The following is a 22318-nucleotide window of genomic DNA, read 5'->3' as shown; positions in this document are numbered from 1 at the left end:
ACCTGCTTTTTGTAAAAAGAAAATACTTGAGTTATGGTAGAATCTATGCTCAAATCCACAGTTTTGGGATTTCAACCACCACTCACATTATTCAGAAAAATACTTTGCTGAGCTTATTTGCTCAGGCAAATTATACAAGTTCAGGGGAGACAAACTTGGAATCTAAAACTTCAGGCAATCTGAGTCAAGATCAAAGCCTAGACGCCCTCTCCTTTCTGAACTACAGAACCATCAGGTATCTGAATTTATTCTTGTACTGGAATCAAGTTAAGCACCTAAGTTTATGTAGTCACACCTAAGTGGCCCCAGACAACACTCATTTATGTGCCTAGAAAGGCCAGATCCACCAGTGTAGTGACTCAGGAGCTCAGAGAGAAGACAAAAGTCCACCAGGTGTTCCCTGTACTTACAGTTCCTCTGATTCTTAGCTGCAGCCTGCATAATTCAGACAGAGAGGAGATAGGTTTCTTTTTTTTTCCCCTCTCCTGTCTCTCACCCTTCAGACAGCAAAGCAGCCAACTTAATATACATACACTACCTTCTAAATGTAGTAATGCATTTTGCAATTGTTAACAACAAATGTGAATACTTTCTATCCTTTCAGTTCTCAGAACAATCCTGTTCTTTCCATATAATATTCTAATCTTGCTTGGTACTAATATTTTGACCCATTTACTTGTGACTAGATTCATTAATCTAAGCATCACAAAATGGAACTGTCTTAACTACTTAAAGGCTAGTCCTTGAGAAAGAATGCTTTTATGTCCTCAGCAAAAACTACATTTATGCCTCATTTATCATTTCTCTAATAATCCAAGTTTTAGCTAGCAGGTTTTAAAATAAACCCATATCAGAAGCATTTCTGAATTCCAAACAGAGAACAGATACCATGGTTTCCTTTTCTTAAAGGAAAACAAACTCTTCTCTCACTTATGGAAGGAAGCAAGAAGAGCTAAGGGCTCTTCTTTCCTTCTGCTCTCCGTGTTTTTAAACATAGAGATGGCAATAACTTCAATGAAACATTTAGAAAAATGTACAAAAATCAGTTGCATAATTGAAAACATGGAAGTCTACCAGAGAATATGGACACCCAAAACCCCTCTTAGATCTGAGTGTTCCTATGAGAAATGTACAGCTCTGCCTACGCAATGAAAGGCAAACTCTTCTGAGACATTTCAAGGCAGGTTGGACAGAATAAGCTTTTGTAACAGGCAATTGAGAAATTTAAGGTAGAATCCAGATTTCCCACTTAAGGAAAATATAAAACATACACAAAAAGACACTGAACTGTTTACTGACATACCAACCTTATTCCCCTAATGGAAGAAGCTGTAAAATTCCATTCATGAATCTGTTTCTGTAAAGAACAAAGAGATACAATCAACCACAGTTTAACCTTGATTTAATATTGAAAACAAAGTCACAGCATGGTAAGCAAAATAAAGCTTTTCCAACATGTCTCTTTTTCTTTCTTTCTTCCTTCCTCCCATATTTTTAAATAAAATTGATACATGGGTAAAGAACTTCTACATACATTGCTATTTTGCTCACTTGAGAAAAAATAATTATAAATGGCACAGGGTGGAAGCAAAGGCTGCATTTCCTCATGTAAAATTAAACTTGAAGAATAAATTGTGCAGCACAATTTGCCAAAGTTATGTTTTGATGCAATACATCTATATTTCACATGAAACATAGAGCAGACTATGCCCTACTCTTATCTAGGCTCAAAGGGAAAGGTAAATTCACTCATCTCCCCAAGAGGTTTTGAGCCAACAGCTTTGGCCCAGGGAATACACTGGAGGGAAAACAGAGGAAGGACTGCCTGTGTCTAGGACTGTAGCCCTCCATAAATCTAATTATAGCTAATAGCTCAATCCTATTTAGCAGTGTCAGATATGCATCAAATTTTTTTTCCATAAAGCAAACTTGTGTCAGACACATTCACTTGAAACAGTGAAGTAGAACAATGTACTGGAAAAATTATTCACAGATCCAGGTAATTATGTGGTCTTGCCCTGCTCCAACATGCTTCTTTTCCACAATTTGCCTCTCTACATTCTTAGTCTATTCTCCATCTATGTTGTTCTAATATTAAGAAAGTGTGGCAAAATACATTGCAGATTTCAAGTCTTTCAATGTGAAACTGAAATTATTTCTCACTTTTAAGAGCTAACACTGTCCATAACTGTGAGTAGGCTCCTTTCTTAATCCCCTATGCCTTATCCAATAATCCAAGACACCAAATATTTTAGTTCTTGACACTTATTTATCATAGGCTGCCATTTTTTCTAGTTTCTAATATTATAATTGTAAAAGTTTAAAATGTCTAAAACATTGAATCCAATACTGGGCTTTATCTTTTAATCTAACTTTGACCCGCATCTTAACAAAAATCACAGACTTCTAAAGAGAAATATTATGAGCAAACAAAATAACCCACGCACTTCTAAGAGACATGGTCAAGATAAGCTAAATCTAAATGACATCAAAAATCACTCGAGTTCTAATCACAGTGACTCCTTTTACTTTCTCTGTAAAATGTCACCTTTAGTATCTGCACAAAAGAGATATTGAGGCTTGAGCTCCACAGAAATGCAGCAAATTTTAAATTATTGTAAAGTGTTCCAAAATCTACATGCAAAAAATTACTTTATGAACAATGAATCAGAGTACATTTGACACATCTGCTGAGAGTTTTACCATTTCAGGGGGAGAGACATGCCACAAAGACAGAGAGCTCTCATCTGCTTCACTGTTAATTGAAACATATGCAGGCTGGTAGACTTTAGTTGGTTCTATCACCAAAACCTGAAGACAGAGAGCATTTTTCCTTAATAAACCAGCAGCTAATACACTACAGTATCTTCAGATGCTCTGACATAGACAAAAGGTAATTTTGAAGTAAGGATTAAAAAGTTTTCAAGGGAGACAGGAGGGCAAGACAAGGCAGGAAAAGTCTGTGTTCTTATGAACAATAGAATAGCATTATCACAATTTGTTATAGGAGACTTACAAGGATTTCTTAGAATGCTTTTAAAGTGGTGGGTTAATTTTTTTTCTAGCATAAAGATTAAGAGAGTACAGGTGTTTGTTTCATGCAATGAAATAACAGGCAGGTAAGCTTTTAAGTATTGTGTTTAGAGTCTTCCAATTCTTGTAATATCCTATCCAGAAACATAAAACATACAAAACTTGTTTGGACATAACATCTTACTGGAAATCTCAGTCCATTAGTTGTTTCTTTCGTTGCCTCAAAAATTATATCTAGCCAGAAAGTCAATCTTTCTTGTTTAGGAGAGTGTTCTATGGTGAGTTTCTTGAAACGCTGAATTAACATCAGATTCTGAACTAATGATTTCAAGTACCTAGAATGTATTGAATTAGTGAGTTAACAGAGAGAAAACAAAATCTGACCAGATTCTAAAAGCACTTAACTGACTTAGACATCCAAAATGAAATGTGTTTTAAAACCTACCATAATGGAAATGGTAGTGTTTATTTTTACAGATTTCTGGAAAGAATAGCAAGTTTAGACAAAGCCTTAAGTCGTAAGCTCACATGGATGTTCATGAACAATAGCTTTTTGCAAATGGATATAGTTACATGAGTAGTTACGTAGGGATTAGACAGGATATGATGAGCTAGAAGATGGTGGGGGAGGGAAGCAGCAGCTAGCTAAACTCTGAAAACAATGGTTTCACAATCTTTTCACAATTGCTTCACAAGGAATAATTACTAATTTCCAAATTCTTTCTTGTAACATTTAAAATTATAATATAAAACATAAAATTATAAAATATGTGCTTGAATGGGATATAAACCTGACAATGTTGGATAACTTAATTTCTCACCTGCCCCCTTCCTTCCCATAATAAAAGAAGAGAATTTAAAGTCAGAGCTGCAAACAATCTAAGATGGAAAAACCCAGTTAAGTTATCCATGTGACTGCATGATTTTTTAAATTCGTGTATTTCCCCATAGTTTAGCACTTGAGCTACAGCCTTCTACCACATACCACACTGGAGGTTTCAATTTAAAAAGCTTCTCTGCAGCTTGTACAGCTTTACCAACATCATTAGCCAGCATGCTCACACTGAAGAACTGTCCCACATCCCAGTAATTGTTCATTTTTTCTAGGCTTCCTTTTCTTCCCAATAAACTGTTTAACCGTACACCTGTAAAATTTCAATTAGAAACCACAATTTTCTATCAGTAAAACACTCTTTTGTGTTTTTTACTGATAAGACTCTCAGTAAAAGACTAATTTAAGACTTGATTAAGCATTACTGATGAAAATAAAGTGGAGTGAGTTTTCCCCAGAAAACAACATTGCACAACACAGAGGCAGGATCTGCATGTCACATTCCCAGTACAGTTCAAAAAGTCGGAACTCCTACTACACAGTGCTGAAAAACCTCTGCTTCCTGTCTGGGCTATCTGCCTTCTGATTTTAGTGTAAGATGCACAAATCTGTGTTCTCATTTGCACCTACTGCAAGAGATCCATGGCTAGAGGTCCACACAAGTCCACCTCAGAGCAGGGTCAGGGGAATAATTTAAAGCCATCTTTGCATTTGTAAAGTTTAAGGCTCAAATATGCATTTCAGACAAGATCAGATTCCAAATACAATGTTCAACTATCATCTCCCTAGGAAGTCCTGCATATCTGTTTCTATTATGGGATTTTTTTGTAAATGTAAAGTGATGTGTTTTAGTTAGCATGTACATGGAAGATGTGACTGACTCTAGGTAGGCAACTACTAACTGTCCTGGTAGATCCTTTCAGGCAATACTTCTTGTTTATCTCTCAACTCGGTGACAACAGAAACCCTTTGGACCCATCCCTGGCATTCCTCAGGAGAGCTGGGCCACAATGCCTCTTCCTGTCTTTGTGCCCTGTTGGCTCTGCAATGGGATAATCTCTGTGGTGCAGTAAAAGCAGTTTACAGATGGTGCTGAAGTTGGTCCTTTGTTGTTCTCCCATCTCTGGGGCCCTTTAGATGGGCCAGGTTACCAGAAAGCTCTCCAAGGCAGCCAGAGGGAAAATGTCCCTCCAAGATTCCTGTGCTTTAGAGTGCCATCCAAGATTCACCGCTAAAAATCCTGAACTACCTTTTCTGTCTAGGCAACCCATCACTATTTTGTTTTCTTCAGAGAGAGAGAGGCAGAAACTTGTCTGTGACACTGTGTGTGGATAATTTACCTATTTTTCTCAGTTCCATAGAGCTTTCAAACTGTTGTCCTGCAACAAGCAGCAAAACTGCAAGGTTAATTCCAGAATACAGAGTTGGCTGGAGTTCAAATCCTTTGCGATACCTGCAGAGAAGAGTCAAGAGTCACAAACTCACATCTCATTGTTTAGAAGAACTGAAACAGTGCAAAGTTTTGGTAGGTATTTTAAGCTATTGATTTACTGTAAGGATTATATGGCTAGTTGACACCAATGATCCCAAACCCTTTGTTTTAAAGCCCCATATTCATTAAGGTAACTGAGACACAGCTGACACAGGCTGAATGCCTGCCACTAGCTGATGGATCAAGAGATCCAGTTCACTGCATCCACGTTCCAGGAGGGGGGGGAGGGGAAGAGAGGTAGTGGGGGAGAATATTTCACAATTACAGTACAAACCCACAGTGCTAAAATTATTGTACTCAGAGGTAATTTATATGATTATACAAACATACCTATGTGAACAGTATGTCAGTGAGAGCCTACGTGCATATGCATACCATGCCTTAATGTTTTAAGAAAATTTATGACACAGTTTATCACTATTTTTCCTTATATACAGTAGATCGTTGCATTTCCTGGGGATCCGGCATGGAAACCATCCTTGCACAGAGGACCAAGTCCATGATCTCAGTTGTATTTCATTTTGGCCTTGAGACACATTAATTATATATTTACTCTACAAAAAAACCGGTTAATCAACATCCCTCCCAATAATGTGCATGATTCAATTTCCAGGGGAATTTATAAAGAGAACCAAGGAAATACATATACAAAGATCTGATGCTCAGTAAACCACTTATTCAAACAGGACCCTGAAAAACAGAGATAAGTAGAACTGATCTTCTAATTATTACAGCCCTGCTTTTCATATACAGAAGCAAGAAGTCTGAAAATGTTTTTAAACAGATTTTTTTGGTGGTTTTTTTTCTGTTACCATTCAATGGAATGATCTCGACTATTGGTATCTTTACAGTCAGAATCAAGAAACATATCCTTGTAGATCCTCCCACATAAGCAAAACATGTCTGGAGCAGGGTGATCACATGTCTGCAGTACTTGAAGCATAACTTGTAGTGCCTTCTTTCTGTCACCTGCATTATTTCTTCTGAAATCAAATACAGAGAATAAAATAAATTAGTTCAGACTTGAAACAGTAACTGCAAAATGGGAGAACAACAGTATCCCTCATCTATCCCACAATCCATCCATCGTTACTATACACACACTTGACTTTATTTTGACTGCTGCATGATTGTTGGTTGACTGATAAAATCCAAATTTACTCTCCTATCATTGGTCTCTGTGTAGCCCACATCGGAATGGATGCAAACCCAGAACTCTGTGATAAAAATCTACCACCTAACTTGATTCCTTCCTGTATACACAGACAGACTGCACATCCTGCAATGACAAAAGAGTGCTTGTTTAGTGTTCATTCCTGACAACACTTAACAGAAATGGCCATTTTCAGCATTCAGTGTGACAGATCATTCAGCTATGTCCAAGATTTGTAATCTTGAATTCAGAGGATCCAGAAACAATACCAGGAAATACTAACTAATTGCAGGAGAAGCCAGGTCAATCCAATCTTACCCAAACGAATGACAGAGTTCAATATGGAGCCTTTGAACTACAATGAGAATTAAAGGGCAAAATTGAACTGTATTTCTTAATTAAAATTCTTCAGATTAGCAAAAGATTTGGAAAATAAACAGCTGTCATACAGCATCTTTTGACAAACATTTAACCATTGTATTAGTAAGAAATCAATGATTAAATAACATTTCCATTTGTTAATATTATTAAATAATCAGAATTTTTGCCTCCATTTACCTTGTTGTTTTTCTAAGTTTAGAACTCAATATTTACTGCAGAAAGTCAGAACAAACAAGAATGTCTATTTGCAAGAGTAATGCAAACACAGCTTAAGAGTTTAATACCCTCTTCAACACTTTTTTCATCACCGGAGAGATTTAAAATATTTACCAACCCATTTTTAGAACTGTTTACAATTTTCCAATCCCTATCTAGGCGTTCGTGAACAGGCCTACATGGACTATGACTACTTTGTCAGCAATACCAGTAGCAGATAATGGTTTCTGGTAAATTTATTACTTGCATGCCCCAAAAGGATTAATATTTACTGTAAAGTGGCTGTGTTCTGTAGGTAACCAGCTGATGCAATAAAGACCAGTAACAACACATCTGTAGCAAAATTCAGGCTTCTGTGCATGTTAGGTGACGGAAAACATCTAATAAGATTAAACAGATTTGTAGCTGGTTGTGCAGGCTTTATCCTGCCTTTGATGTCACCGGCAGAGCATAAACTTTTACAGCAAGCACTTGAATATTTTTAAAGAATTTTTTCTTCAGATCAATTGCTCTGAAATAAATACTGGTTGTCTCTAATGAGCACACAGGGAGAAAGTTAATATCTTTTTTCAGTTTTACACAAAATAAACAGGAGGTAAAAACTGTGGGGGTAAATCCACTGCACAGATCAGCATGGTCTAACCAACAAACCTCTTCTGACCAAACTGGATTCTTTCACTAAGAATACCCAAGTTTCACTGTTGTTAATATTAACGCAGAGAAAATTGAATAAACAGAGCTTAGAACAAAAGTGGCCCTAAAATTAAAGTCCAGTAGCTCCCTGATTTTATATATTGTGATCACAGAAGCTGTCATGTGTTCTGAGCTCTTCCTGAAAACACAAGAAATACACAACTAGAACTTAATGCAGAGCACTTCAGCATGGAAACAGAAAATCTAAAAACCACTGCTTTCCCAGACTTGACTCAAGTCTGCCTTATGTGAAAACAGGTTAATTATTAATGTCAATATAAAGAGGTGTTATGTACTGATTGAAAAAAGCATAACTAAAGAAAAAATACAATGAACAAAGCAAAGCACTGCTTAAAATGGGACACTGCGCAGATTAACATTTCTGGTCATCAAAGGATGAACCTGTATACACCAAATACAACAGTAGGAGAGCATTTCAAAGGACCAAGCCCTAAATAAATACTGTACTAGAGGACTTAAAATGGAAGATATCTCTCTCTCTTATAATGCAAAACATACTGTTAAAAAGAATTAAATTCAACAAAATTTAGCACATGACAAGTATAAACTCATCTAATAGGATATTATTAAACAAAAACCAGTTTTGGTATCTTTATATTAGACCCTGTTTTTCACTGCAGCAGAATTCAATGCCCATTGGGTAATACAAAACCAACACACCAATTACAATAATTTACAAATTTTGGAAGTTACCAGCTTCTACATCCCAAAAAGAGAAGGAAAACCAAGAAAAAACCTAAACAACCTGAAAGATGATATAGGCTACAAGCAAGTTGTCTGAAGTCAGTATGAAAATATACTGTTGGATAATATGCAGAACCTGTTACGCTTGACCAAGACAGATTTTCATTTCTTATTTCAGACCCCACACTTTGTCAGGTCAGCATGCCTGACAGCTCATAATTTGTTTCAAGGTGCCTTGAAAGAGGTCTGTGATGTTATCAACAGTAGAAGAGATTACCTTAAACCCTTAAGGCTTAGCACTGACTTCTATTTTCTTTTAACCAATCTCAACTATATTAGCTTCCTAATGCTCCCCAGCCCCCATTTAAAGCCACACTAGAACAAATCACAAAAAAAACATGTCATAAAGGACTGCTGGAGGTCAAATAGAATCTCCATCTCAGAGCAGGTCCATCTCCCAGCCCTAGACCATGGCAGCCTTGGCTGTGTCTGAAAAGCTGAATCTATTAAACCTCCAAGGATGGAGATGCCACAGCCTCTCTGAATAGGGAAAGCTGAAACACTGTATATGATGACGCACAGGCATGAGAAGGAAGGCAGAAAATGTTCTCTTTATGGATTAACTTGGTGCACCAGGTGAGATTTGCAAAGTGTATCCCCTGAATATGAAGTTTTATAAGCCAGCGCAGAATCCCTATAGGCTGCTACAGAAAGGACCCCACCAGTTCATTTTAATGCTCCTTGGTGGTCACAGGCCATCTTGCACTGAAATACAAATGTCCCTCATGGTATCACACAAACAAGTCAACTTTAGGAATGAAACAGAATTTTGAAATAGGCATTTTTCAGTGGTGCTCTTCAACACACAATCTGTTAAACTCTCCACATTTGGGAAAAGATATGCTCTACCTTAAAGAAGTTTGCAGAGACACCCAGTGAAAATATGAGCTACTCTTCATATTTTTTCTGGATTTAGGGGGCACAGTTTTTAGAATCACTAATCACAATCTGAAAATTCTTTCAAAACACAGTTTCAATGGTCAATGAGGTAAGAAAAAAGAGTACTATTACAATTTATTTAGAAATTATATTAAAAAAACCCCATAGGCCTTGGAAAGCATTTCATAAAACTATTTTTTTTTCTTACTGGTTTCTTTGTTAGCGCATTTTAATCCTCTTACTGTAAACCTTACCTTGTGAAAACTTGCACAGAAACCAAACAGAGAAAATCAATCCACATTATCTGAACACAATAGCAGCAGAAGCTGCTACCAGTTAAGAAAGAGATCTTCAAGTTACTTACAAAAACTAGGTCAATTATGAAAATATCCTAGTGCTCAATAAAACACTGCCAAATTCCCTCCAAGCACAATGCTAGGAATTAAAAGGAAATAAAAAAGGAGTAAAACTTAAAAATAAAAAAATCATTCTATCTTTTAAAAATACCTGGCACGCTAATCTTCAGTACTGTGTACAGTTTTAAGCTTTATTTTTAAAAGGAAACTAAACTATTAGGATTAGGGGAAAAAAATCAAATTGAAGGAATGATCACTGATATATTATCATTTCCGTATGAAGAAATCTTCAATAAACTAAGGTTTTTCAGACAGAAATGGCTACATAGCAATTCTTTTTCCTAAAACAAAAGTTGTCCTGCAGGCCAGTTTTATAGCCTCTAATCACCTCCTCTAAATTAGTGCCAGTGTTCTGCTGCCAGTTTAGTTTTGCCTGACAGCTTGTATCCTCCAGAAACTGCTGGCTGATTCACTTGCCAGCTTGCTCACTGCAGTTTTGCCACTTGATTTATCTGTCTGCTGACTCTACCATGTTTCCTCAATCACAGAAGCAGTCTTCTCACTTCCTGGTGTACACAAGCCTCTTGCATCTGTCTCCCTGACTTATCCAACTTTCCACTCCTCCTCTACCTCTCTGAATTACTCTGTAGGGCAACAAACTCATACCTCAGCCTCTCACCTGGAATAACAGCTGGAACACACAGTAAAGAAACAAGTTCTCTATTTTTTTGTCCTTTCTCTTTGATATCATAGCTCCTCTCTTGCCCTCCAAATCCATCCTCTTGATGGTGAATCCTTCTCTACACTCCAGTCTTTATAAGGAGGCTTAGTCTTAAATATTTCTAAACCAAAAATTCTTCCTGTTTCACAGGCTGGTTTTACCAGCTTTAAAGAATTGGCATGGTTACAGAGCTAGAACTACACTCAGTGAACCAGGCCTTTGTCCAACAAAGTTAACAGGAAAAGCATGGATTTCACTGGAACAAGAATTAGCTCACTCTATAGGTAACAACAGGTAGTGTAATCTCTTTTTTTTCAGCTTTTTGTTCACATCTTCCCCTGTATGGTTCGTTTCCATCTATCTAGATGGGGAAAACTATATTTGACAAAAAACTCTTGTATTAATGAAAAGTATTTTTTCAAGGGAATCCAGCTTTGGCTTCCTTTTAATTTCATGTCTTAATGACTGCATAGCAGATGACCTGAACTACTACTAACTGTACAGAAATCAACAGCAAAAGCATTTTAAAAAATTCTTAACTATTAAGAAATACGACAACTCATTTTAGAGTTAGAGTTATTGCACTTGCATTCTCATTTAAAACCAGAAACTAATTTCTGAGTGTTGGGGTTTTAGGAACTCTCCTGGCTTTTTTTTTTCTGTTAAAGGATTTTTCCCCATACTTGTTGCTAGGGGGACAAATGGCTGGGTACTTAAGAAAAACAAAAGAGCTGGCTATGGAGTGGGGGCATTCTGGCTACTCTTTTGTTTCACCTGGGTGTGTGGGCAGTGGTCTCGGCATTTGGACAGAGAGGGAGGCTGCTTTCTTTGGCTGCTTTTTTTTTTTTTCCTTCTGCTGGAGAAGCCCTGGGATCCCAAGCCCACCTTCCCTGCCTCTCTGGGAGCCGGGCTGTGGCCGCCCTGCCCCCACTGCTGCTTTGAGCCTTCGCTGCGTTGTAGCCGTGCTCGCCCTGCCTGCCCCGACCCCTGGGGGGTTCCCCGTTTGGATACACCTGGTCTGCCACCCAGGATTTGTGCACGTCCCTGCCGTTCCAGCCTGCTGGTCCCGAGGGTCCGGCCGGACGCCGGGATCGGCTGCCCAGGGGTTTGTGAAGTATTTTTTTTTGTTCCATCCTTCCCCGGGATCCCAGGGCACCGGTGCCGCGTGCTCCCCGAGCTCGCTCCGGAGCGCCCCCTGCAGCCGCGGGGGAACCATCGCACCTGCCCTGCTCACCGGGAGCCGCCAGCGCCCCTGCCGGCTGCGAGCGGAACTGCACCCGAGGGGAAAGGGCCCGACAGCCGAGAAGGCTGGGACTGGGTCTGTGATTGTTTGCTGTTACTGCCAGAGTTATTGGTGTTTGTTTGACTGGTTATACACATATAGATATATAATAGTAAAGAACTGTTATTCCTATTTCCCACATCTTTGCCTAAAAGCCCCTTGATTTCAAAATTATAATAACTCGGAGGGAAAGGGGGTCGCATCTGCCATTGCAAGGGAGGCTCCTGCCTTCCTTAGCAGACACCTGTCTTTCAAACCAAGACACTGAGTTAAGACACATTTTACTGAGGATGTAATTTTATTGTAGAACCTTCAATATTTGAAACAGTGAATGAGGAAAACAAGACCCTAAATTAGGCTTTGAAAAGAAGTAAATTTGCAAGCCTCCAGACAGATATGACAAAGAAAAAAGCTAGCTTTTTCCCCTCCCTCATATACAGTTCAGGTACTTCATGAAAACCAGGCATATACAAATAAGGAGGCCCACATGTTTTTTACTAAATTTGAGTAATCACAGAACAGAACATTTTTAATACCCCAGTGTTTATCAATGGGAACAATTTTCTGTAGCCACTATTATTCCCAATTACTAGTGATTTTCTACTTGCACCCTATTACACCATTCATTTGTTAATTGCCTTCTTTTATTATGGTACAGGAATATGTTGCTCGTTAAAACACAGCATGCTGAGTTAAATAATAGTGACTGCAGCTGTCCTCATCTTTAATATAAAGGAAGATAGAAGTGCCCTGGAAAGAGACTGAAATATTCACAGTTCTGGCCTCATGCCAGGACTGGGTTTGGTTTTAAAGTCTACTCTGTTTTGAACAGAATCTGGCATACTCTTGGGCTTCTTTGCAACCTTCCAGAACTTGGTAACTCCAGCCCTGGTAAATAAGACCAATTAGAAAATTGTCCTTACACAGTGCCTGCCTCCCAGGCAAGGTGTACCCATGGACTGAAACAAACAGCCATCAACATTTGGAACACTCAGCCCTCAATTGCACAGCATCTTCCCACCACAGCTGTGAACACAAATATTGAAAATATTCATGTTGCACATTTGGACTGAACTTATACCTAAAGAGGTTTAAATTAAGATACAACCAGACTTACATCTCAGCTAGGAGGCAACAGCGTCTTAAACCAGCCCATGTCTGTACAGAAGACAGCACTCTGCTCTGTTCCTGTGTTACAGCCAAATTACTTAGCTTAAGACACTGGAAAAGGAACAGCCTTTTTCTCCCTAGGACTTCTAAACAAGCACCTGGGAGAGTGATATATTCAGATTGCCCAGGCTTGGAAACAAGCACAAGCCTGTCATTGCAAACACTCATTGTTAGCTTCTGATAATAGACATTAGAGATAACAAATCCAAGATGCTCTCAATTCAGCTCTGAAACGGCAACCAGAGAGGAAGACAGCAATCTAGGAGAGGGGCTGTGCTTAAACACCTGCCATATGAATCAGGGTTCCAGAAATCAGCATGGAAGTGTCTGCCTGCCCTACATATGACAGTAAGTGCCTTAGTACCTGTCTGCACAGCACCCACCAGCCAGGCCCAGGCTTGCTTTGCTCATGATCCAAGCCAGGTCAGACCCAGGCTAGCTCTGAGGCAGAGGACATGTAGCTAGGCTGGAATGCTGCAGTGCCTAAAGTAAAACACACCTGGTCCCTTGCCTTAGCACTACTTGTTTACCTGGGCCTACACACAACTGTACTTCACACTGGGCTTGTGTCCACCTGCTGAACCAGCAGAGCCCTGAGGTGCCCAGAAACAACCCTGCAGCCCTTCTGCCACAGCACTGGCTCTGCAGCAGTAGAATAACTGACTTGACAATGGAAGTGAGATTAATGGCCAAGAGAACTCAGTTAGAGAATCCAAGAGGAAATAAACTAATTACTCTCTCTGGATCACAGTTCTAGTATACTTTTAAATGAAATTAGGCACATATTAATATTCTGCAGGGTCAGATATTCTTACAGCTGCTAATTCTGTTCTGCATGTGATGTGTTTTTTTCCTGGCAGCCTCAATCAGCTGTACTGAGCAACATTAATACTGTTCTGTATCCTGAAATTAATAGAATATGAAGTGAAAACATAGTTCTTTATTTTTAAAGACAGGTTCTGATAGAACTCACTAAAAATAATTTGGTTTTAAAACAGACAAAATTAGGGATTAAAAAATTTCATGGAAGTAAGATGCTAAATGAAACATTTTAGGGGTCATTTTGAACTAAATGGACTTGCTCAAAAGATATTTAAGTCTCAGCTTTTGAGTTTTGTCCATCATTTCGTTTGAAAAAGGCATAAACACCTGTGGAAGCTACATTCTGCATTCCTACCAATGAAAAAACAGCCATTTATTTCTGAAAAACCTTTTCTATAGAAATGTCTAAATTGTTCCCAAAAGAAAACAAGGAGAGTCATGCTGGTTTGGGCTAATAATCAATTTAATGAAAGCTGTTGACAGAGAAAGCATGTGCATGAGCAATTAATTCTACCTTGTCTTACCAGAGTGCTATTGGCATTGTCAAAACAAGATTTAATGGCATGGGTTTCACATGCTGCTCAAAATACAAAGAATTTGAAGACCAAGAGAGTAAAGGAGCTTGCCAATTTTGTTATGCACATCTAAATGAAAAAGTTTTAAAACTAATTATATGAAGACATTACCTAAGGACAAGGCATGATCCTAGCATTATTCTTACCAGCAAATTTAAATATTTTGAGTCAAATTCCTGAAATACTTTTTTTAAATTCTGAAAAATAAGGCTAAATCCATATGCAGTAATTTTCTGCGCAATAGTTTAGTGTTTACTCTTATGTCTGATGAAACTGTCAGATAGGACCAGATTTATTACCATTTTCCATAAAATGACATAGGAACTGGTTTTCTAGATCTATTATTAAGTTCTTATTCCCTTTGATTTATGCCATCCTGATGTTGTCCAATGCTAATTTTAAATTAGCTTGCAGGTCACAATCTTTAATAGTATGTGGATTGCATCTGGCTGGTTACTTTTATTATTACATGTGGTTTCATTTGCATAGGATCTATTTTCTCTGACATAATGTAATTTCTTTAGAAATTGAGTAATTACTATACATAGGTACTACAAAAATCTGTACCTAACTAGGAGAGTTCAATAATACTTCAGTGTTTCCTAAAGTAGTGATGTCCCTGTAGGTCCCGATGACCTTGCAGTCCTTCAAGGAAACTCTACCATGACTGTGTATTCATGGATCAAGCAGTGCTTGTTACCTATTACTTTAATAAATCACTCACAACTCTATCACACTAAACTTTTCAAGTCATTCAGAATAATCAGTGACTCAGAATAAACAATCTGACTGACCAAGAACCCCTTGGTATCACTGGAGTCTTTTGCAGTTAGTCAGGCGGCCTTTGGAACAGATCCACTCTCTCCTGATTGTTGACAAAGCGATCGTTGTAGGAAAACAACAATTTCAAAGGTTACAAACTGTCCTGGTGCACAGTAAGTATGGGATTAAGGAGAGATGACTGTGATGAATATTAATGTGTGCAGAAAGGGAAGGGAATTTGATATTATCTGCACTATAAATTTATATATAAGCCAATATGGAACAGCAATGAAATGAAAGAACTTCAATGAATCATCCTTACCGATTCAATGCAAAAGCATAATGAAACTTAATGTTGTGTTGATCAGCCAGATCACAGGTAGGAAGCATTTCTAGTGTTTCTACCAGCTTCACCATAGCATCATAATCCTGGGACAAAATTATAAAAAGATAAAAAAGATTGAAGTAGAATAAACTAAAAGCAGAAGAAAGCATCACTGAACTAAAATATATCACAGTCACTACACAGTTTCTCAGGTGACTGTTCCTAAGAGTCAGAGAAACATCCACGAAGGGTACATAGGAGTAAACAGGGATTTTGTCTATCCATGTCAGTGCTTGCCTCTTCCTCACCACGATGCCCAAACTACTGAATCCCTGTAGCCAGTTTGATCAATTACACTCCCAGCACCAGAAGAAGAGGTGATGACTCTGGCTCTTTCAGGCCTTATTAAGGTCTTCTGACGAGTGACACCTCACCAGGTCACTGTGGACTTGAGCACAGCTGCCTCTGAAGTACATCAGCCACTTGTACATTCATTTTGGTTTCTCATGGGTAACCCACATCTACAGGGCCAAAGAGGCCAGTTTACTGACATCTCAAAAGGCCTCATGTTACTTCATCTCATGTTACTCATGTTTTGAGACGAGTACATTTCTCGAGGGACACCTTTCACGATCACCAGAGCAGATGTTGGATGAATGAAGTTGGATGAAGTGCTGCAGGAAAATATGCATTTCATAATGGAAAGTTGGGTAATGAAGGATGATGTAGTCACCCATTGCTCTCACAACCCATTTATACACAAGAAATAACCAACTTAGCTCCTGATGGGAAAAAAGTTCTATAGAATGGTTGAACTTATATTTGAAAATGGATGTTAAACACACAGACTGTCAATTTGGAAAGACAGCACACAGGCTGTGTTTTAGCAAAAACAGAACTTACTTTAAAAAATAAAAACAAGAAAAAAGGTGCAGTTATATTTTAAAATAAAATTAATGTTTCCTTGAATTATAGTTCTCAATTTGGGCATCTCTAGCCAATACAATGGTCATAACAAATGCATTTTATTAATTTCCAAACATATCTAACTTTATGGGGGGAGGGAGGAAAAGTAGGGGAGGGCATGGCAAGCATCTTCATTCAGTGGGGATTTTTTCCTTTTTTCTTTTTAAGGAAGTTAAAAATTACTAAAAACAAAGGGAAAGACCTTGGGAAGTCACCTAATCTGTGTCTCTTGTTCATAGGCAAAAGGAGTAAAGAGTCTCTATCCCCTTAAACTGCCCAACAGACAAGTCAAACTCTTAAACAATATAACAGTTGTACCCATTTAGTGTCAGCTTTGAATCACTGCTTAACAAACAGTGAAGTAAGTACAGGAGAACAAACAAGAGCCAAAATTGCATAGTAAAATAATCCACCTTAGTCTTTAAGCACATACCTGAATATCTCTGTAAGAAAGAAGCAGGTTTATGACAATGTCAGAAGTCAGCACTTCAGTATTATCCATACGAAGCTTAATTCTGGCCAGCTCCTTTGCCAGTTCATCTCCTTGGTACTTCTCTCTGGCTTTTCTAATGTCATTTAGCAGTGTTTCTTTATAATAGGCACTAAAGAAATAAAAGATAAACATAGGGGAAGAAGACTGTTAGGTATTTCTTATGAAACATGGCTATATTTCTAACAAAAAGTACCATTTCCTCAGAGTGAGGTAAACATCAAATGTTTCCATATTTTTCAATAACTACTTAGAAATATTCCACCCTGCCCCACCTCAGACTGTAGGGCTATGGATCAATATGCTTATTACCAGGATTGTGAGGCAGTTCTACCAATGTAAGAAAACTGGAGGATTTCTTTGCCCCATTAGTGACCCTGACAGATGTGGTACTTTGTATCATAAAGAAGGCAGCATCTGGGATAATAAAATCACACAGAGAAGAAACACCAGCGTGATGTAAAAAGAGGACGTATATTACTTTATCATGAAAGTTGGAAGGAGACTTTCAAACACAGAAACTAAAACAAAAACAAGCCAACAAAGGCTGATTTAGTTGCAATCTCTTTGATGAACATCATACATAATGTGGGCAGGATCTACGTAAAAGCCTCCAATAAGTGCATCCTATTTACACTAATATTGGTGCACAATCCAACATCAGCGCTTTTGTAAATTGAAAAATAATATCTATATTGCCAGTATGACAAGTTTGAATGGCCTGAACCAGCTACCTAGGAATAAATTTATCCTGGAGAAGGTTATGGAGTCTGTAGTTTGAGAGTTAGCAGGTGTCACCTGACAATAGTGCATACAATCCCTTTCTTGTTTACAAATGAGTCTTTCAAAGTATTAAGCCTTGCTTAGCATAAGTCCTACACATAGCAAAGAAAATTAAGTTCTCTGTCTCATTCACATTATCATCAAAGCAGCAAGGTCACAGTAAGCACCACTGGCAAGCACAGCCCCCATACAGTGCAAGCACAGAAATGAGGCTGAGGAGCAGGCATGGACTGTAAGGGGGGATCAAGACAACCCAATACCACCAAAGACCTCCAACCCTTTCCAAGAAAGATCTACAAGAACAGACTGCATGTAACTAATTTGCATAGAAAGTGAGAAACTGATCTCCAGGGTGGGAAAAACTTATCTATAAAAAGGTACCCCAAAAAATTCCAGGGTGCATGCTCTGCATATGCATCCCAGGAGCATGGAAACCCCAGCTGGATTGACACTGGAGCCAGGATGGCTGATCCCTCTTTCTTTCTTTCCTCCTCTTTGACCCTTTTAAATTCATCTCTCTCTTTCTCTCTTCCCTTTCACCCTACCCCTTTACTCAAACCCTCTGCTGTGCCTTATACCAGGTGGTCAGGGACTAAAACACCAATTTCCATGCCAAGTGTATAGTTTACTAATAAACCTTTGCAAACTTTTGCAGACCCTTTGACTTTTGTCATTCCTTTCAACTGTGAGCATCTAGGAATCTTGGGTGCTCCCTTCCCCTTCAGGGTAAGATGTCACAGCAGGGTCATCCATGGGATTGCAAGGATGGGACCACAAAATAAAAGTAGTTTTTTAGGCAAGCTTTTAACTTGGGTGGGATGGCAATGGGGAAACAAAGAAATCTGAGGGCCCTCAGTGCCACCTCATGCTACAGATACTAGAAAAATTAAAAACCAGCAGCTCAGTCTGAGTGTTTTGCAGAAATATACACAAAACAGGACTAGATGCAGAGTACAGCATGAGCAACTGAAAAAGACAGACCTCCTTCTCCAGCCCCAATTCCCAAAACTCCAACACAGTCCCTTGTAGAAATGGCTAAGCAGTGCCATGTTTTTATTTATACCAGAAGGTTAATATTTAAAAATAAAATCAAACCATGAAAATTACAATTGATTGCCTACTGCTGGGGTTTTTTTTTGTTTTTTTTTTTTTTTTGATGACAGAAAAGGACAGTGTTTGGCTTTGCGCGCTATGAAGAAACTATGAGGTTAGCTCCCATTACAACCTTATGCACTGTAATTTAAACTTAAGCACTTTATCTTACCCATGGACTGCCTTTGCCTTCTGGAAAGCAACTATAAATCATATTCTAGCATAACATGGTTAGTTAGCTGCGACAGCTGCAGCACAGGAATATAAAAAGCAGTAGAGTTAGCAGCTTCTTTTAACACTATAGTAAGTGCAGTGAAAAATGAAAAATGAAAAATCAATGCTACTAGAAATTCTGCATCTCCTTTTTTTATTATAATCAAAAAGAGATTATCAAAGGCTCTGGAACTTTATCTGTTGTAACATTACCATGATGTAACATGGACATCCTTGAGAAGGCTGAGAAACTTGTCCACCAGTGGGACACAAAGTGGCCCCAGGATATTGTCCCAGCTGGGCTGCATGTACTCAGAGGCTCTTCGTTGGGCATCACTTTCACAGCAAAAGTAGTCAGCACAAGGTGTGACAATGTATGGAATAAAATAATAATTGCCACTTGAAGCCTAAAATTAAAACAAGCAGAGTTTAGAAAACAAATGAAAGTGTAAATATACTTGTGTATACACAGAATCTTTTGCTGACAGAAAAAAACCCTAGAGTAGTGTATGAAGTTTTAGTGCACTGTTTTAACACAAGATTTGCAAGCGTTAAATTCAAGGAAATTTGTGTGGAAGAGTTACAAATATTAACAAAGCTGATGAATAAGGCTCCAGGTCTGTTAAGTGACAATACAACAAAACTGTTCAATTTTTCCTTTTAATGTAGTGCACAGACCCTAGTAGGGTCTGACAGCTACCAGCTAATGTTCTGTTCACAAATTTTTGGGGTCAGAGATGTACTTGCATCCTCTAGGCTCACCCTGTGCTTTGAAAGATATGATGCAGAGCTTCACACAATGAGAGAAATATAGAAACACAGACACTGGAAGGACTTTACAGAGATGTTTAATTCAGAGAAGCCTACAAAACATCTCCTGCATGCTACCATCAAAAACTTAACCAACCAAACCTCAAAACTTTGAAATGTTTTGTAATAGATGTAGGACTTGTAACACAAAACTTTAGAAGCAAAACCCAAAAAACCTTAATATGCCACATGAAATGTGTGAATACAGTCAAGGTGCTGAAATGGGCGAGGACACAAGAAATGCCCTTCAGAGCCCAAAACCAGCAAGTACAGACTTTTCAGCTCCTGAGCAAGGCCTCAGAAACCACACCTCTATGATGTTTTCCACAGCTGGGAGAAGCAGCTGCATCCCATTCTAGCTATGACAACTCTCTGGTGAACTTTATATTTGAGAGTAACTAGATGGGAACACTGAGGCATAGGTCAATATGATACATCTGCCATGATCAACTACCACTACGCTGGAGATATCGTGGCACTGAACATCTACAGCAAAATCATACCTTTCATTGTTTCATATCATCTAAGCATGCAGAAAAGCCATAGCCATTTATGGTCACCTTGAACAATGGGAGAATGCTGAGATAATGAAAAGAATGGATATGAAGATGGCACATTTTTGAATGAATTAATAAACTAGACAGGAGAAGCAGATTGTTCACAGGAATTTAAAAATGTAGAGCATGCAGCTACTAAAACTACAGATAAAAAATCTGTATCAGTACATTCTGTTGCTGATCCGAGTTCGTGAGGATTAAGAATTTAAAACCATTTCTAAAGGATAAAGACCAAGTCACATTCCTTCCTTCCAAACCCTAAATTACATTATCCCTGTTATAACAATATAATTATCTGCTGGATTGTGATCTTGACTTCCCAATAAAAAAGTCAGAAAAACTGCAACCCAAGCCACCAATATGTCAGCACAATTTTGTCTCAACTTTATTCAAATAAACAGCAAGTTCATTGCAATACAAAAGCTGCTTGTGTATAAACTCTATTCTTGAACCTGTAACAGCAAAGTAGCTCTTCCTGCAATGAAAAAAGCCCATCCAATTTGAAAGGGTGATATATCTTGAGATGTAAAGAGCTGCAGTTATCTACTGAAAAAGCAATGAAATTTTCAGAAAAAGTTAAAATGCACGTGTGAAACACTGTATTAATCTTATCCTCAAACACTGTACTCTTATCCAGCCAACGTATCATCTATTTGACTTTGAGTTCATCTCCTTTTGCATAGTGAAATCTATGCAATTAAACCCTCCTGTCTTCTAGCTTATTCTGTCCAATATTTACATGTAATAAACTATGAAAACCCTTCATATAGACTGTGTGGCCTAAGAAAGGCTTTCTTATCTTCATTATGTAAAAAAAAGTCCACCTATTTTTCTTATGCTAACAAGAATTAGAGATGGCTGAAAGTATCACCTTTGCTTCTTCTGATCTTCTATTCAGGATGCTGGTGTCCGATACCAAAAGCTAATAATTTCGAAAATTACTGTCTTGTGATACAACAACTATTGCCTTTTTAACATAATGAATAAATGGTTTAGGTATATGTGAAGTAACGTATACAGCAACTCTACCTGCATAAAATCTATAAATTATGACTTATTTAATTGTAGTAGAATAGTAACTTCATACCTTATCAAGACTGTATGATGAGTTGGTTAATTTCAGAATTAGAAGCAAAGGTATATTAATTGTCTGATTTTGGGAAATTTTAAGTTAAAAATTACAGCCAGGCAGGCTGAAAAACCTTCAAGACTCTGAATACTCATCTGCCAGCAAATAATGTATGTCAGCACTGAAACTTTTGTATTTAAGCACAACATTTTAAAATCTACCGCAAGACAAGCCACAAGTTTAAGAACATAAAAAATACCCCAGAAAATAATTGCAAATAAGTTGAAAGAGGTACCTGTTCTTCAAGTGAAACGATTACAGGAATTAAGCAGAAAGCCACGCCTTTGCTGAGAGGTTGAAAGAGTGAGGCCCACATAGGCCATTTTTAGGCCCTGGGCAAGCCAGGCCAAATGTAGAGTGATTTTTGTCTTAAAATACCTTCAAAATATTTTTTTTTAATGCAGCTAAAAATAAACTGTTGATCTTAACATAAACAGTTTTTTTTATTGTACTGCTAAAGTTATTCTGGTGCAACTGTCACTTTGTGACAGAGATGCTACACTCAAATTAAAGGTGGGTTTTTTCCCAAATAAATAACATTGAGTAAAAATCTCTTCATTTTCAGAGAGGGAATTATGCCTGCCTAGCTAATAGTAAAATTATTTTACTTGAGCCCTGCTACTAACTTTGCCACTCACTCAAGTATCAGGAGTGCTTACCCCACCTTACTAAGCAGTTAGAAGGAAAACACAGAAGGTAACAGAAAATGAACTGCATTCATTCCAAGAATGAATAAGCTCCTGAATTTTCAGGGAGCTTAACTCACTGCTGTCTTAAGTATTAGGGTTTTCACTGTTGTTTTCTGTGACATCACATTCCTA

At 38.1% G+C, this 22318-nt stretch overlaps 1 protein-coding gene across 4 annotated transcripts in view; it reads right to left on the bottom strand.

Annotated features, from left to right (window-relative positions):
- Positions 1-22318, bottom strand: part of MAP3K15 (mitogen-activated protein kinase kinase kinase 15) — an 85312-nt gene that overhangs the window by 26411 nt on the left and 36583 nt on the right. For all 4 annotated transcript variants that reach the window (XM_069001907.1, XM_069001988.1, XM_069002142.1 and 1 more), the window contains 9 exons: positions 19215-19408; positions 16857-17025; positions 15455-15561; positions 6170-6340; positions 5206-5318; positions 4019-4178; positions 3218-3368; positions 2704-2811; positions 1308-1357 (listed from right to left, as the gene is read on the bottom strand). In XM_069001907.1, the coding sequence (XP_068858008.1) occupies positions 1308-1357; positions 2704-2811; positions 3218-3368; positions 4019-4178; positions 5206-5318; positions 6170-6340; positions 15455-15561; positions 16857-17025; positions 19215-19408 (1223 nt within the window). The remainder of the gene's footprint in view (positions 1-1307; positions 1358-2703; positions 2812-3217; positions 3369-4018; positions 4179-5205; positions 5319-6169; positions 6341-15454; positions 15562-16856; positions 17026-19214; positions 19409-22318) is intronic.

The sequence above is a fragment of the Aphelocoma coerulescens genome, chromosome 1 (assembly GCF_041296385.1).
Source record: "Aphelocoma coerulescens isolate FSJ_1873_10779 chromosome 1, UR_Acoe_1.0, whole genome shotgun sequence".
Taxonomy (NCBI): Eukaryota; Metazoa; Chordata; class Aves; order Passeriformes; family Corvidae; genus Aphelocoma; species Aphelocoma coerulescens.
This window is presented reverse-complemented; position numbering and strand designations above follow the sequence as displayed.